At 42.5% G+C, this 16191-nt stretch overlaps 1 protein-coding gene across 2 annotated transcripts in view; it reads left to right on the forward strand.

Moving 5' to 3' along the window:
• Nucleotides 1-11635, forward strand: part of SRI (sorcin) — a 19314-nt gene extending 7679 nt beyond the window's left edge. Inside the window, exons 1-8 of one of the 2 annotated variants that reach the window (XM_005876121.2) lie at nt 735-758; nt 926-1009; nt 3017-3086; nt 7061-7104; nt 7897-8044; nt 8226-8339; nt 9318-9376; nt 11415-11635. In XM_005876121.2, the coding sequence (XP_005876183.2) occupies nt 750-758; nt 926-1009; nt 3017-3086; nt 7061-7104; nt 7897-8044; nt 8226-8339; nt 9318-9376; nt 11415-11441 (555 nt within the window). In that variant the 5' untranslated portion in view covers nt 735-749 and the 3' untranslated portion in view covers nt 11442-11635. Of the gene's footprint in view, nt 1-734; nt 759-925; nt 1010-3016; nt 3087-7060; nt 7105-7896; nt 8045-8225; nt 8340-9317; nt 9377-11414 lie in introns of those variants that run through there. The other variant, XM_005876122.2, reaches the window with a different exon arrangement.
• Nucleotides 11636-16191: the final 4556 nt, after the last annotated feature.

Genomic DNA, 16191 nt, shown 5'->3' on the forward strand with positions numbered 1-16191 from the left:
TGCCCGCTGCCTCGCCCGGCCCTTTTGGCCTGTTTCTCTGGCTCCCTCCTTCACTCCGTCCCCTCCGTCTCCCCGCGGGCGGCTGCGCGGGGCCACGGCGCGGGTGGATCTGGACCCCAGAAGCCCACCCTGGGACTCTCTGATACGGGGCGTGAAATTGTGCAGATGGGGTGTTGGCTTCCTGCCCCTCCCTCTGTGTTTTCCCTAAGAGCTACAGCCATTTTAACCTAGGATGGACCAGAGACCTGCTTCTTCCTTTAAAAGAAAGTGGGGAAAACTGGTCAGGAAAGATCGCCCGAGTCAAAGGCCCCCTGGAGGAGGGCCCCCTCGCCCCGCGTCCGGGATGCGCGTTGTCCTGGGAACTGTTTCCAAGACAGAGTGTTCCCTCCCGGGCAAATAGCCCGACCCAGACACACCTTACCCCTTCCTGGCTACACCTGTCCCCAGACGCTTTGAAAATGCCATAGCACGCTATAAAAATAAATTTAAGTTTGCTTTTAAATTGCTTGCCTAGGTTGCATTGACTTCAGTGACCTGAAGGTTAAAAGGGGGGTTTCAGTTGCTTCGCTTATGCCGATGTCACCTCAGGACAATTCGTTTTGGTCCAAGCCTCCAGTTTGTAAATCCTACTGGAGCGAGCATGGAAGGAAGGGGGTAGAGAGAGAAAAAAACGCACAGCTCAGTGAATTATCACAAAAAGAATGTGTAGACACACCCAAATAAATATCACCCAGATCAAGAAACAGAACATGAGGCAGGTAATATTCTTAATCTCCGTTTTATAGAAGAGGAACTAGAGGTGGGGAGGCAAAGGACGGGGAGGGCGGGCCATCGCTTGGCTTTGCACAAAGGCACCCAGTGGGGAAGGAATGAAACTTGGTTCAGTGGAATAAATGATACTAAATTTGTGTTTCCTGTTTTACAGTATGGAGGGGCCCCGGGAGGGCCAACGTTTCCCGGACAAACGCAGGATCCGCTGTATGGTTACTTTGCAGCAGTAGCTGGACAGGTTAGCTTTTCCCTTTAATATTAAGAATTATCAGACTCTACATTTGTATTAGTCTTTGTTGTAGGGGCCAGTAAAACGACCTTTCCTCTGGAAAAGAATCCCTTTGCTTCTGCCGAAGAGAAAAAGAGGGGGAAATGCTTAGTTACTTATTTCCGAATATTCAGAACAAATTAGGACAAAGTGTTCCTGGTGTTGACCTTAGTTCACTTCAAAACTAAACTTGGGATTGGATTAGGGTCCGATTGAACACAAGAGGGGATTATTAATACCCTTAGGAGATCTGTGAGGTAGAAAGATGTCTTTACACCTGAGACCACGGTGGTCTCCAGAGAAGAAATTGCCAATCTGGTGACCACAAACCCCTGTTTGTACAACTTAAAGGCATGATGTACTAGTAGACTTCTACAGCCAGATTCTAATGGATACTTTCTTTGGGTTGAGCTTGATTGTTAACCAGTTACCCCCTTTAGGAAATAGGTATTTATGGTAAAAACCCACCAGCTTCAAAATAAGAAAGGTACTACTCTCTTCTTACTATCAGGAAGTTAATCTTGTGAACAGTTTAGTTTCACTTTGAAGGAGGTGCTGTTACTAGGTCAGCCTTCTATGTCCTTATTAGGTGCTGTGGCCTGTTTACCCAGGAGCTTTCACTTCTCTGAATTCTGAGTGGTTTGACAGGGGGTGGTGGGCATTGAGGGAGGTCACTTCCCCGGCTCAGGAGGTCACTGTGTATGGTCAATATGCTGTAGGTGTAACCCAGATATGTCCCGAGGCATTTGCTCATATAAATTCAACTTAGCTTTATTTTGGTCAAAAGCTAGAAGTAACACAGTCTTAATGTGGGAATGCCATAGAAAGTGTGGGATAAAAGCCTAAGACCAGGTTTTAGAACAGCACTCTAAGAAATTCAGTTTGAGAAACTGAGTGGAAAATTGAGTCTAAAACTGAAAGAGCTTCCCTTGAAGTATCTCCTTAATCTGTTAATGATCTGTATCTTTGAAACCACAAGACACAGCAAAGCTCAAGACTCACATTCTTAGATGGCCTGTGCCTCCAGCCCTGTAAGTGACCCCACCTGCTTAGCTTTCACAGCCTGGCCTGTATCAGCATATCCCTGGCCTTTCCAATTGTTGACCCTGCTCCCCACTTAGAACTTATATGCACTTGAGGAATTAGGTGTTTTATTTTTAAATCCCTAGAAATAATATATACCTGGCTCAGGCCTAGGCCAGCCAATGAATAGGCCCGGGGAGCCTGTTTCTCCCAGATATATATATAGTTATGATCTGAAGACACCATTCACCACACTATAAGCAAAGTGAACAGGAAGTTCTCTCTCTGAACCATGCCTTTCATTTGTTGATGTCAGCTGTGTGCCCTGCTTTCCCCTCCCCCAAAAAAACTAGAATAAGAATTTAAGCAACTACATAGATTATTTTATTTTAAAATGCTTAACTCTGGCACTTCCTAGCTCAGAGAGAGACAAGAGAAGTACAAGTCAGAAACTTGTATTCATTCATTTGAAAATATCAAGTATCAATGGAAGAAACAGAATTCACCCCGGTGTTTTATTAAGAGGGGAACCTTACACTTGAGAGTGTTTATGCCAAATCTAATTCAGGAATTTAGAGGAAATGATGAAAAGATATTGGTAATATTGGTAATAATAAAGTATAGGTGTTAGCAGCTTCCTGACTGTGTTAATTCTTGTGTAATAATTATTTAAAATAGAGTCTGAAAGTGATATTAAGAAATGCATTTTTTTTTGTTATGGCCCTAATTATCCATTGGTGGAAGAGTTGCCTTTATTTCATCATACAATTATTTTTGGAAGTAGGATGAAGAAAAGAACGCCTATTTTTGAAATGTATTTCTTTAAAAAAATTTCATGTATGATAATACTTATGTTCTTGGTTATTATTGCTACATTGAATACTGAAAGTAAACAGAGAACTGGATGGTACAGATGACTATGGTGATTTCTCTTCCTATTTTTGTTTTCAAAAGGATGGACAAATAGATGCTGATGAATTGCAGAAATGCCTGACAGAGTCGGGCATCGCCGGAGGATACAAACGTAAGTTGCCAGTCCCAGAGTTTCTCTAGACGTGCTCTTGCGGTTCCTATTTTAGCTGTCGCTTATGATCACAGCCTTCAAGGAAAGTGAGCTTTCCCGATCCAGCAACATTTAGAATTTCAAAAGCGAAATTCGGTTTCTTATTTCCAAGTGTGAATCTGAATGCAGTTCTTAATAAATCATTCCACACTACCTGCCAATTTAGTGGGTTTCTTAGGTTTGGATTCTCATATTTGGGTTCACAGGAACCATGCGAAGCAGAAACAGTTTACGTGGCCTCACAGGGGTGAGTTAAAGTGCTGAAGTGAAATCGTACAGCTTAGGTGTCTTTAATGACAGGAGAATGTCCTGCCTATAGAAAAGTTTCATAAGAGTTTATTTAAGCCAAAATGCTGAGGACATGCCGGAAGCAAAATCTCAACAAATTGAGAAAATGCTCCAGAGAATGGCAGTTTTGCAATTTCTCTTATGTATTTTGAATCAAGGGAGCAAATGTAAGAAAGGTACATGAAATCCATTGGTAGTAGATTAAGGAGGCGGGAGAAAGCAAAGTGGGGAAATCTCTAGGGTTGGGTAAAAGGCAACATGGAGAAGCACATGGTTTTACATTGGTGAGTACAGGATAGTTAATAATGAACATTCAGAGCACCTAGAGCTGGTATGTGGGGAGTTAGGTAACAATGAGGGGTGCTGTGCTGCCTGAGGCTGTGCCTTCCAGGGCTAGGGAAAGAAAATTACTCTGACATTTCAAAGGCATGTTATCCTAGATCAGTGATGGTGAACCTTTTGAGCTCGGCGTGTCAGCATTTTGAAAAACCCTAACTTAACTCTGGTGCCGTGTCACATATAGACATTTTTTGATCTTTGCAACCATAGTAAAACAAAGACTTATATTTTTGATATTTATTTTATATATTTAAATGCCACTTAACAAAGAAAAATCAACCAAAAAAGTGAGTTCACGTGTGACCTCTGACACGCGTGTCATAGGTTCGCCATCACTGTCCTAGATGCATCACAGTGGACTGGGCTCACTTAGTGTAAAGATTGACCTTTGCTAAGGAAGATACAGGCCTGGGACGGGACTACCCCCCGTGGCTTGTCCAGGTAGGAATTTATGACCAGACCATCCTGTGCGGTTACTTTCGGTCACTGAGTGTGCCGGGCCTGCCATGTGGCTCCCGATAGCTGGTGATGGTCCCTTTCTCGTTCACAACAGCTAGCATCTACTATTTGCCAAGAGCTTACTTCGTCCCGAGCCTGGTGGCACTCGGGGCTTTGAGTGGCTTGGTCCCCTAGTGGCCTGCCTGCACTCCTGGCTCTGAGTGCGGGTCCTGTCGTCCACCCTTAGTCTTCAGGGAGCCAGGCTGCATTCCTGGTCTCAGCATGCTGCTGGCAACACGAATATTTGGCATGGCATTCCCGGGTCTTGCCTCTTTCCACTTCAGAGAATGTGTTTGGGCTAAGACATTCCCTTCCTAACTTCTAACTCTATCCACGAGTCCTCCTTTCTCCTCCTCCGCAGTTCCTCACAGACTGAATCTGCTGCCTTGTGACTTAGCACTCACACCACTGTCCTGCCCTTTGAGCCCTGCCTCAAGCTGCAGATAGGGAACCATTGCAAAGAGGCTGCCTCCTTAACGGATGGGGGGGTGTGTTCTCATCCCCCACACGCCTCCTTTCAGATCAGCTCTGGACCCTGACAGATACCCAGGGCACACGATAGTGTCCTGACTGAGGTGCTGTAGCTGCCAACTTCTTTGCCTGTTGTTCATTGAGGCAGAACATCCGATCGAAGCCCCCACTGCCTGGGAAACTGCATTAAAATTCCCAAACGAAAATTCACGCCTGAGGATTTGTAGTGGCATTTTTTTTACTGTTTGACATGGCGCACTTACTAGTTGGCTCTCTATTTAGACTATTTGCATTTCTGGTTTCATCCTTTGTTTCATGTGACTTCAGTATCCTATTAATATTTCCTAGTTGGGGGAATTAACACAAAGGAGGAAGCTTTTACATTTCTGCCATTTAATCTGGTCCTACCCCTACACAAAAGAAGCACTTTCTAGATGAGGGGATTTTTTTTTTATTGTAGGCAGTACATGCACATTGTTACCCGTTAACTTCAAGCAGCTGAGGCTAGTGAACAGACAGTCTAATGACAGGGTTTAGCAAGGCGAGCCCTGTCGCAGCGCACACTGTTATTCTACACTCGCTCCGTAGAGGAGGTGTGGTAGGTTTAAATCTGACTAACAACGTGGCTTGTTCATCCTGGGAGAGCAGTCCTTGTAAAAATCTCATCTGAGAAAGTAACACTTCAGGGTGTGGCTTTAGAGAGGACATTGCCTGAGTCATCAGGACCATGTGAGCTCTGGAGAAGGTATTTCTTGAGTCACCGAGGCCACGTGATGAGCTTCATGTGCTCATTTCATCTGGTGGTGGAGGCTGTACCGAACCACAGAGCCATCCTACATGACAGCTGTCGGACCGAGTTTTGTAATACAGGAATTACACATTCACAGGTCTCTTAAACCCAGCTTCCAGACCGAAACAGCACAGGCGGGGGGCGAGGGGGTCTACTCCAGCCCAGGACCTACAGGCACCTTTGTAACCTGATAATAGGAAGCAGCCATACCTAGAGGTGGAGTTGATGAGGGCAGTTGCTCATCTGTAAGATAGTCATTCAGCTTCTGTTTTTGCCTTGCGTGCAGTTGTTCCTCTGAGCCGCAGAGAAACAGCTGGAGGCAGGGCTCTCCTGCGAGGTCTGTTACACTGTGGGTTCCTCCTAGAAGAAAAGGTGTGTGAGCCATGCTAGTAAAATGAACTGGAGAAGGAGAGTCAAGGTACAATTACAGTGAAGATTATTTTGCAATTATGTAAAATAGAACTCGTAATAAAAGCTTTTTCTGAAGGGAAAATACAAGTAATATTGAGTGAGAGTTTCCTCACCTAAACTGATTAGACATCAGCATTCTAGTCCCTAGAATGGTCTGGAATGGGGGATTTTCTGTTCACTTTTGTTCACTGCCCATCGCATTCCCTCCCTTTGTAACCTTCACAAAAAATGACCAGATTTCTGTTCTTCCTGAAACAACTCTAACTTGTCACTCTCCTCCTCTAAAAACCTGGAGTAGCTCCATGGTGCCTAAAAATAAAAGCTAAACAGTTTATCAGGAATTCAAGGTAGTGTAGCCTCATGGAAAGGTACCTACTTCCTCCCACTTCCTTTGCCTGCCCCGGACTTTCCTGCGTCTTTGCTTATGCTGGCCCCTAGCTCTACTTGGCTGTCACCAAGTGTCCCCCATCTTTCTGTCATTCAAGGTTTGGCCTAAAGGCTGCTGCTTCTACAAAGTCTCTCTTACGAGGAAGGAGCATCTAAGTCCTCATTGCATCTTACTCCAGAGCGCTCTTATTTAACACAATTCTCGCAAGCGTGTTTATCTGGTTCCATATATAATCTTATTGCCTATGAACAGAGGTCAGGCTATTTGAGGTAGGAGGCTGCCATTCAGAGCCTCACTTTAAATTTAGGGGATAGAATGAAAAATATGATTAGACAAAGAACTAGCAAACCAGCTATTTATAGTCAAGTATGAGCAGCAACAAAGCACCCCTACCTTCCTACTCACAGTGGTGGGTGTAATACAAGTACATTGTGGTTCGTTATGGTGAATTGAACTCACTCTATTACAGTATCAAAGGTAAGAAGGTACATAATATTTTTAAAAGACTATACCATGGAAAACTTTAAGCCTATTCAAGATAGAGATAATTATATAGTGAACTTCTATGTACCCATCACTCACCTTCAACAGTTATCACTGTATGGCCATTCTCGTTTCAACTCTAACACTGCCCCGTTTCTTGTGAAGCAAAAGTGTGTAAATCGTATTCCCAGTTAATTTGAAGGTATCTAATGCAGTGTGAATTTTTGAAATTGTATTAATAAGTATGTACTTTCCTTGATTTAACAGCTTTTAACCTGGAGACTTGTCGGCTTATGGTTTCGATGCTGGATGTATCCTTTACCTGGATTGTTGTGTGGAGTATTTTTTCTTGTCAAAAAAATTCCTCCCTAAAGGGATTCTTCTAAGAATTAATACCTTATGAACACAGTGAGAAATGACCAATTTTTTTTAATCCTTAGCTTTTAAGGTGGAAATTGGAGAAAGGAAGGGAGCTTAGTAAGATGTTGGTTGTTCCAGAATTCAAGGAAGCAGCCGAGGAGAACTCGGAGTGTCCGGGAAGCTTTTTTGCTTCAGCATAAGGAAGCAGCCGAGGAGAGCAGTGTAGAACTCGGAGTGTCCGGGAAGCTTTTTTGCTTCAGCAGTGATTGTTCTATGTGACTCGCACCTGACCTTCAAGCCGTGGGATTTGCACAGCACAGTTGTTGGACTCAGTTTAGCAAGTGCTGGCCCTCCGGTGCCTTCCATCCCACCTCACTTGCTAAAGTGAAAACCGTGGGTCTGGGAGGGCTTACCAAGGGAGCGTTAGGCCCCACGAGGGCCCCAGGATGGAAGGGTGAGCCGCGTAGCCTGGGGCATCCAGAAAGTGCAACCGGTTCCAGGAACAAGAGCGCTTTTTACTTGTAGCTCACAGTGACCATGCCATTTCCTTGTAATCATATCGCATAGATTATCTTTTCTCCCACAATGAAAAGGTGGACTCAGCTCTTTTCCCAGAGGCCCTGTAACATTTTTAACCGTTGTAGCAGAAAGAACATTGAATTTCCTTATCCTTGATCTTTGATGTAATCATTAGAAAATATTGCCCTAAAAAAAGATGCTCTAAATCCTTAACTACAGTTCAGAGAGATCTGTCAGGCACCATGGGTTTCAGTGAATTTAAGGAACTCTGGTCTGTCCTGAATGGCTGGAGACAGCACTTCACCAGCTTTGACAGCGACAGGAGTGGCACGGTGGATCCTCAAGAATTGCAGAAGGCCCTGACAACAATGGGTGCGTATGGGGAGGGGTCATTTTTAAAAAAATTTCTAAATCTGCTGCATGAAGGCAGTTTCTGTATTCTAGAAGTATTGTGTATTAATAGTACTCTCAGTCTTAAAATATTGTGCTTATTTTTTAATGATCTTTCTGTCATCCTTTAACCTTTTGGCTGGATGAATTTTCTTCCTTTCAGGATTTCGGTTGAGTCCCCAGGCCGTGAATTCAATTGCAAAACGATACAGCACCAATGGGAAGATCACCTTTGATGACTACATCGCCTGCTGTGTCAAGCTGCGAGCCCTGACAGGTGTGTTCTTCGAGACGGTGTCGTCACCATAGGTCAAGAAGACACGCATTTTTATGACATTTCATTTCTCAGTGCTTCTAAACTTTTATTGTCCTAATCTTTTTTTTTTTCTAACTTAAGTGGCTTTTTAACATTTCTATTCAATTCATCTAGCAGAATTATTTTTTCAGATTTTTTTTTCAGATTTGTACATGAGCTGCCATTAAAAAAATCCTGACAGAATTTTACTGAAATGTTCCAAAACATGACAGACTAATTTTTTGACAGAGTATGAGCAGTATTCTGTGATTTCTCCCTAGTATGTGAAATATCTGAAAAGAGTGAATTACTCATTTGTAGTTCTCTTTCCTATTTCCCCCTGATGGAAAGTAATTTAAAATAGTGGTCATCTGTTTCAGGAGTATTTCTTAAATGATGAGACATCAATAATCTCTATACATTTCTATTCCCTCTATTCTTTTTCTTCCTCTTGTATACCTTTTCTTGTTCCATTCCTTTTACTCTTTTTAATATCAGGTTGTAGAATGTTTATTCATCCTAACAAAAATTTGAGGGCAGATTTTTTAATGAAAGTAAATCCTTTTCAATAGGGCAGAGCTCAGGTGGAATATTTTATCACGGCCCATTTTCCATAGTACGTTCACCACCTATTTCCTAATTAAACAACATCTATGACATTAAGAACTTTGAAATCTGTGCTTTCATCAACATTAAGTAATGGCCTCAGAAGCCGCACAGCTGTTACTGACTTTGGGATAAAGTGTTTTCTTCCAGCTCCACATTGAAGGAGAGAGATGGCCGACTTCTGCACATTGTATTACTTTGTTGTTTATTATTTTTGTTCATATAATTGGCTTCTTTGCTTTGGTTATTTTGGCTGGTTGTACAACTTAAATGTTATTGCAGTGTGAATCCAAAGCCAAAATAATTAACTATTGCTAGTTCATATATTTTTTAATTTACTGTCCTGTTTTACAGACAACTTTCGAAGACGGGATACTTCTCAGCAAGGTGTTGTGAATTTCCCCTATGATGATGTAAGTCTCAGTAAATTCAGAACTGAGTAGCTGCATAAGATGCACACCAAATGGGATGCCCTTTAAAGTTAACTGTTAGGAGCATCTTAAGCAATGGTTCTCAACCTTCCTAATGCCGAGACCCTTTAATACAGTTCCTCATGTTGTGGTGACCCCCAATTTCATTGTTACAAATTGAACATAATTAAAGTATAGTGATTAATCACAAAAACAATATGTAATTATATATGTGTTTCTGATGGTCTTAGGCGACCCCTGTGAAAGGGTCGTTCAACCCCCAAAGGGGTCGCGACCCACAGGTTGAGAACCGCAGATTTTAAGGGTGCCAGAGTAATCCAGGCTTCAGTGATCAGGAGTTATTCAGAATTTATCCATTTCATTTATTATTCATCTTACCCACAGAACACTGTTTGCTGTATATTAAAAAGGCCTGGGTCAAAGCCCAGCTTGTCCTGCTCTGGCTGGGTCACTCAGGCAGGTTTCTGCATTGCTCCGAGCCTGTGTGAGGGGAGAGGAGGAAGTAATACCTTCTTCACCCGGCTATTGTGAGATTTCAATCAGAAATGTCCTTGAAAAGCATCGCTCAGCGTGTCTGCTTTTGCCTTCTTCTCAGTCACTGAGAAGGAACTTTAAGAGCTCAAGACACTATGTGACACACCCATGTCCTTCACGGAGGACATCAGGCACAAGCTCAAGGGTTTACTAACCAGCCACAGTAAATGAGGTAGGATCAGGCCATGCCACCAGCGTGAAGGTCACCGAGGGCCACCTTTGATTGCATTCGTTGGATATACGTAACAAAGCAAGGGAGAGGTTTAGTTGTTTCACCATTTTTTGCTTGAAAGCCATTGATTTTTTTAAAAATTACTTTTAGAATAAAGTCACTGTGATAACTGAATAAACTAAATGTTGCTCCGTCACAAAATACAAAGATACATGTGAATTCGGCTCAGCAGCTGCTGCACTTAGGAGTACACTTTGAAAAGGCTTGTGTGTAAATATGTTTATTTTTTCTGCTTAAAGATGTGTTCTCTTTCATGTGCAACTTCTCAGGTGACAGTCCCGTCACTGTTTCCGAAGGACAGGCAGCCTGTGGAGTGGAAAATCAGAGCCTTTGGCCTCAGATGGGGCCACTTAAGAGATACCTCAACATCTTGATCCTTAGTTTCTTTTTCTCTGAAACGGGGGTGGTCAGCTGGGCCTTGCAGGAATGCTGCAGAATTAGCAGTGCACAGTCCTCACTGGTTTTAGAAGAGTGAAAAAGAAAACTGATAAGAAGCCCAGTCTGCTGGTGTGTGTTTAGTGGCGGAGCAAGCAAGCACTTCACAGCACATGCTGATGCTTCTGAGCTGGGGTCTCTGAACTGCAGAAGGGTCAGAGCTTCTGTTCTGTGCACACATACACTCGCACGCTACCATTCCATTGACTGATTAAGCAGATTTGAAGGGAGTACACTGTTTAAAGGAGCTCCGTTAGAGTAATGGGGTAACCCTGTGCAGTTTGGAAGTCTCCACATGTTTCAAATGTGTAAACTGAACTGTTATTTCTATTTGTGAGTAGGAACCTTGGCCATGCCCATCTCTTGAGTCTTAGGTCGTCTTTGGAATTTAAATAATTCTGAATACATTGGAGTAAGATCTGATGTGAGCTTTGACATGAGAAACCCATTGGATTTTCTTTTTTAATCCTCACCTAAGGATGTTTATTAATTTTAGAGAGGGAGGAGGAAGAGAGAAAGAGAGAGAACCATTGACCAGTTGCCTCCTGTACAACCAGGATCAAGCCTGTAAACTTTTGGTGTATGGGGACGACACTCCAACCCACTGAGCAACCCAGCCAGGGCACCCATTGGATTTTATACTAGACTGCTTTCCTCAAAAAAATGAGCCTTTCCATATGTCATTTACTTTTATTTTATAAAGGATTTTTAAAGATCCATAATTCAAACTAGAATACGAAATGTAAGTTGCTTAAACATAAGTTAGAGTGTATAAGTTTAAGAGGTCTGCATTGTAATGCTGACTTTTCTCTCTTTCAGTTCATCCAGTGTGTCATGAGTATTTAAATCCAGAGGGCGCTGTGTGAACGGGATCGACATTCCAGCGGGAGCGCTCGCTCTTTGCTTGCCTGCAGTGACGCGTGTAAACTTGCTTCACCGCTTTTCCTTAACAGCCGTTGTAAAGGTTTATTACTTTATGTACATCTGATGTTTTTGTTTTCAGTTTAGATAATAAACTCTTTGGAATTTTATTAATATAAGATCAGTTCTGTTATACCATTTAGAACTTCCTTGAGCCATTGTCATGTCTTATTTTCTTGTTAACCCTGTTTTATGTGAATTTAAGTGTGCAGAATGTTTAAGGCACATTATATACTTTTCACTGTAGGAGACTAAAACCTTTTCATCAGGCTGCAGCTGCTGTCATTCCTCCCCTAGAAGGGCTCTTGCATGTTATTGAAAGCTTTATGTATGGCGTATTCTTTTTTTGTTTTGTTTTGTTACTCCTCACCCGAGGATATTTTTACCATTGATTTTTAGAGAGAGTGGAAAGGAGGGGGAGAGACAGAGAGAGAGAAACATCAATGTGAGAAAGACATATCAATTGGTTGCCTCCCACACGTGTCCCGACAGGGCCGAGGAACGAGCCTGCAGCCAAGGTAGGTGCCCTTGACCAGAATCAGAACCCAGAACCCTTTAGTCCTTGGGCCAGCGCTCTAACCTCTGAGCCAAACCAGCGAGGGCTGTGTGGAGTATTCTTATCCTGTAAAATGTTTTATACCTACAGTGATGCAAGAAAAACCATGGTAATCCATGTCAGGGTTCATCTTGGTAGAAACTTTAAGGCTTTAAGGCTTACAGATGTTTTGATTGATAGTCATATGAACAGATGGGGACAGGAGTGATTATTTTCTGCCTCTTGAAAACCTATTGAATAATCTGAATGGCAAATACTGTCTGCCACCAAGACCTTCGTCATCACCCACGTAGATCTTTGTTAACCATACTTAAAAACCTTGTACATTCTGAGCTTTACTATGTAAAAAAGAACATTAACAGGAAAAAACTAAGGGAGTATACGAAAATATGAGCTATGATTATTTTGGCTAACAGCATTCTAGGTGATTTAACTTCCTTTATACGTTTCAGTATTTTCCAAGCTTTCTATAATGTGTGTGCTTTCCCTTTAAAATCAGATGTTAATTTTTTAAATATTGATACTTTCATTTTGATATGCCATGTGTTCACACTGACATTAAAAAAAATATACACAACCAAAGGTCTGGAAATTGTGTTCCGAAATGTTGCTGCGTCCGCCACTGGGAGTCAGGATCGTGAGCTCATTTTCTTCCTTCCTGCTACTTTTCCAGATGTTCTCTGATCAGCAGGTATCACACTGTAGTAGAGGGCTTTTTAGAAAAAACCTTAAAGCATGTCCTTCTAATTAAGTTCTGGATTCTAATGCTGCCTGTGCCTCTTCCTGTGGATGTGGTTTGACCACTTTAGGTCATCTCTGAGCCTCAGTTCCTACACCTTTGAACAGGGATTAGCTATTACCTCCTGGGGTTAATCTGATTCTGAAAAAGTATGTTGGTAGAATCAACACCAATAATGTTTCTATTTCTTAAATTTAAAGCTGGACTGGTTTGCTCTTTTTTTGCAAGAGAGCTTAATAGATAAAATAATAAACTTAGTCTAATTTCTCCGTGCCAGCAGGACACCTGTCTCATTCTGGGGCCCAACGTGACAGCTACCATCCTGATGCCAACCAATGAAAATCAAACATTTCTAAGCATCTTTAGCCGCATTTCAACTAGTTATTTTTTCAAATATTGCTAAATATATATATATATATATACTCATTTATACACGTTTATTCAGCCCCAACTTATATATTTATATCAAGTAGTCACACCTGGGCTACATGTTAGACTGTGAGGCAGCTGATTTATACAGGGTGGGGCAAAAGTAGCTTTACAGTTGTTCGTATGGAAAATAACACAAGAATCAACTTTTGCATACTCACAACGTAAACCTACTTTTGCCCGGCCCTGTATTATGTGGTGAGTGTAGCTTTCACTCCAGAGATATTGTCTGAGGCAAAAAGCTTGGCTTGATCCTGAGCTGTCCAGAGGAGGACCAGACAGCTCAGAGGACCAGGAGGCAGGGAGCACCCTCAGTCCCAGGCCTGCTGTTTGCTTCAAACTCACCAGGATCCTCTGGAGAAGTCACGGTTTAAGGAAGGGTTGTTTTCTAGGTGACTAAGGTGGTGAGGAAGAAGGCCCTTGCCGACTCAAGGTGATGGGCCATATTTGAAGCATCCGACTGCTTTGATGAGCCCCAAGGTGAGCTGCAGCTATCATGGTTCTGAATTTGCCTTTGGTCAAGTGCGAAAGGACACAAAACCATGTCTCTGAAATACTCGATTTGGTGTTAATTAGATACCTTATAGCAACTCTCCGTATCTCTTCCACTTCTACTTTCACTATTTCTTTCTGAAAGCATGGAGCCTGGTCTTCAGCATGTCCCTGCATTAGAAAGTTTCCTTCCCCTTGAGGAATTTGACGTATACATCTCCTTTCTTTAATTACAGCCAAAGTCTTCATTACCAGTGAATCTCGTGTTGCCTTATTTCTATTTTATGTTGGGTTCTGTGTCTCATTCATTATATACTTCCAGTGCAACCCCTCCCACTTCTTTACAACTGTCTCTTGGTCTGTTTTCTGGTAAAGCTGTGAGGTCAAACCTGAATACTTCAGTTACGTGGAGAATTAAGTTCCTCCAGTCACCCCAACTCAAGATTTGATTTAATTTTGCAGATTTGTGCTTCTAGAGATTCCATGAGTTATGAAATATAGCCTTTCCAAGTGCTTCCATAGGATGTGGCTACAGGAGGCCTGGTGCCTCTCTGGGGACAACTGGCATGGACAGCACTCGGAAGTCTTACCTAACTGCTCACAGCTCTCACTCCCCCTGAGCCAAAGTGGAGGTCAGGCTCCACTTGTGCATGAAGTTCCAGGTGGTACCGTCGGTCACAGATGGCATGTGAGCTCAAACCTCTGCTCGTTCAGAACTAGACTTTGCCTTCACTCAGCTGAGTGCATCCCTGTTTCAGTGCACATCTGAATGAATATTTATATATGCCTAAAATATAAATACAAGAAATGGAGCTCAAAAAAAGAAATGGAGCTCTATGTAATCCCCATAAGTTTTGTGTTTTTTTTTTAGTTATAATACATGTGCAAGCCCTTAATCCATTTTTCTCACATATTACTTTTTTCCTCAGCAGACTAAGAGCTAAAGGCAAGGGAAGTGCAAGTTCCAGGGTAAAGACTAGTTGTATATATAAAAATATAAAATGTATATATATATAATGGTGGGTGAAATTGCTGCTTGGCAGATGATGAAGCGGCAGGTGTAACAATTTTTCAGTCTATGAACTCAAACTTAAACAGCCTTCCGAGGCCCATCGCTTTAGAGTCTACCACAGGTGAGCTGTTAAATAAGCCCACTGCCTGGGCTCTAGGTCAGGGTACGGAGCCGGGTCCTTGTTAGGGTCAGGGAGAAAGTGCAAAAAGATGAGGCATAGCAGGTGGGTAGATGGAGGAGGCTCTGCCTGCTGCCTGGCTGAGGAAATCGTCCAGCAGACACATCCAGCCTCTCCTGAAGGACCACTGCATCTCTAAGCATGCTGACGGCCTCGTTTAGGACAGTGCGGAACAGAAAGAAAACCCCTTACCCGTATCCACACATAGCTTCTGAAAGACAAACAGTGGCTGGGAGAAAAACAGGACTACAGGGAGTTATGCATCAAAAGAACATTGATCTTTCATTGAAAGTCACTTTATTGATGTTACAATGAGAGTAACATAGAAAACCATGGTCTCTTATTAGCTTCAGAAGGGAAGACTAATAAAATTGTGCCGGTGATTTGAACCTCAAGTTACAGTGACCGTTAAAAACAGCAAGATTTTGTTAACTTACAATATGAGAACAACCTTAGCACTGGAACAGCCATAAATCAAGTCACGCTTGCTCAGGAAAGCAGTTGCCATACACATTCAGTCGGTGTTTGCCAAAACCCAATAATTTTTAAATAGCCTAAGAATCTGAAGTGCAGAGAGGCAGAGAGGATAGAATGTGAAAACGAAGCCAATCTAAGTATATACACAATAACCTGGTTACCAAAAGGGAAACCGGCTATTTATTAACACTTCCCACCAAGTGGCATCCACTGTGGATGGGACATCACCCCTTGAAGATGACAGATGTGGAAAACACTAGCACAGACCTGCCCTAACAGATAACCCGCTATGTTTAGGGAGAACACAGTTTCTAAGAGAAGGTGTGCTAGGTGGAAGTCTCTTCCAGCAAGTGAAAAAAGCAGAGCATGCTCACGTATCCTGAATAAACCTGTCATTAAGCACTTTTGAAGTTGGTGTAAAAAAAAAAGTGCTCCATATAAAACAAAGCTCTTGGGTCCCTTTACCCACTAAAAAGACTCTGGAATCACAGTTTGATTTTTGTACTGGATTGTGGGGGTTTTCATCAGGCAGTGATACACGCGTATAATTTAGCAAAATCTCTTGGGTTATTACTGAGTACATGTATTCATATCAGCACTTCCTGTGTGGTGTTACTGGTATGACTTAGCACCGCTGTGTTTAAAGATTTGGAGCTATTTTCATTATTTTAGAGCTTGACCATCAAAACACAAACCCACATCTGAAACTACATGTAGGCTAAGCCCTAAAGCAGGGGTCCTCAAACTTTTTAAACAGGGGGCCAGTTCACTGTCCCTCAGACCGTTGGAGGG

Source organism: Myotis brandtii, unplaced genomic scaffold (genome assembly GCF_000412655.1).
Source record: "Myotis brandtii unplaced genomic scaffold, ASM41265v1 scaffold48, whole genome shotgun sequence".
Taxonomy (NCBI): domain Eukaryota; kingdom Metazoa; phylum Chordata; class Mammalia; order Chiroptera; family Vespertilionidae; genus Myotis; species Myotis brandtii.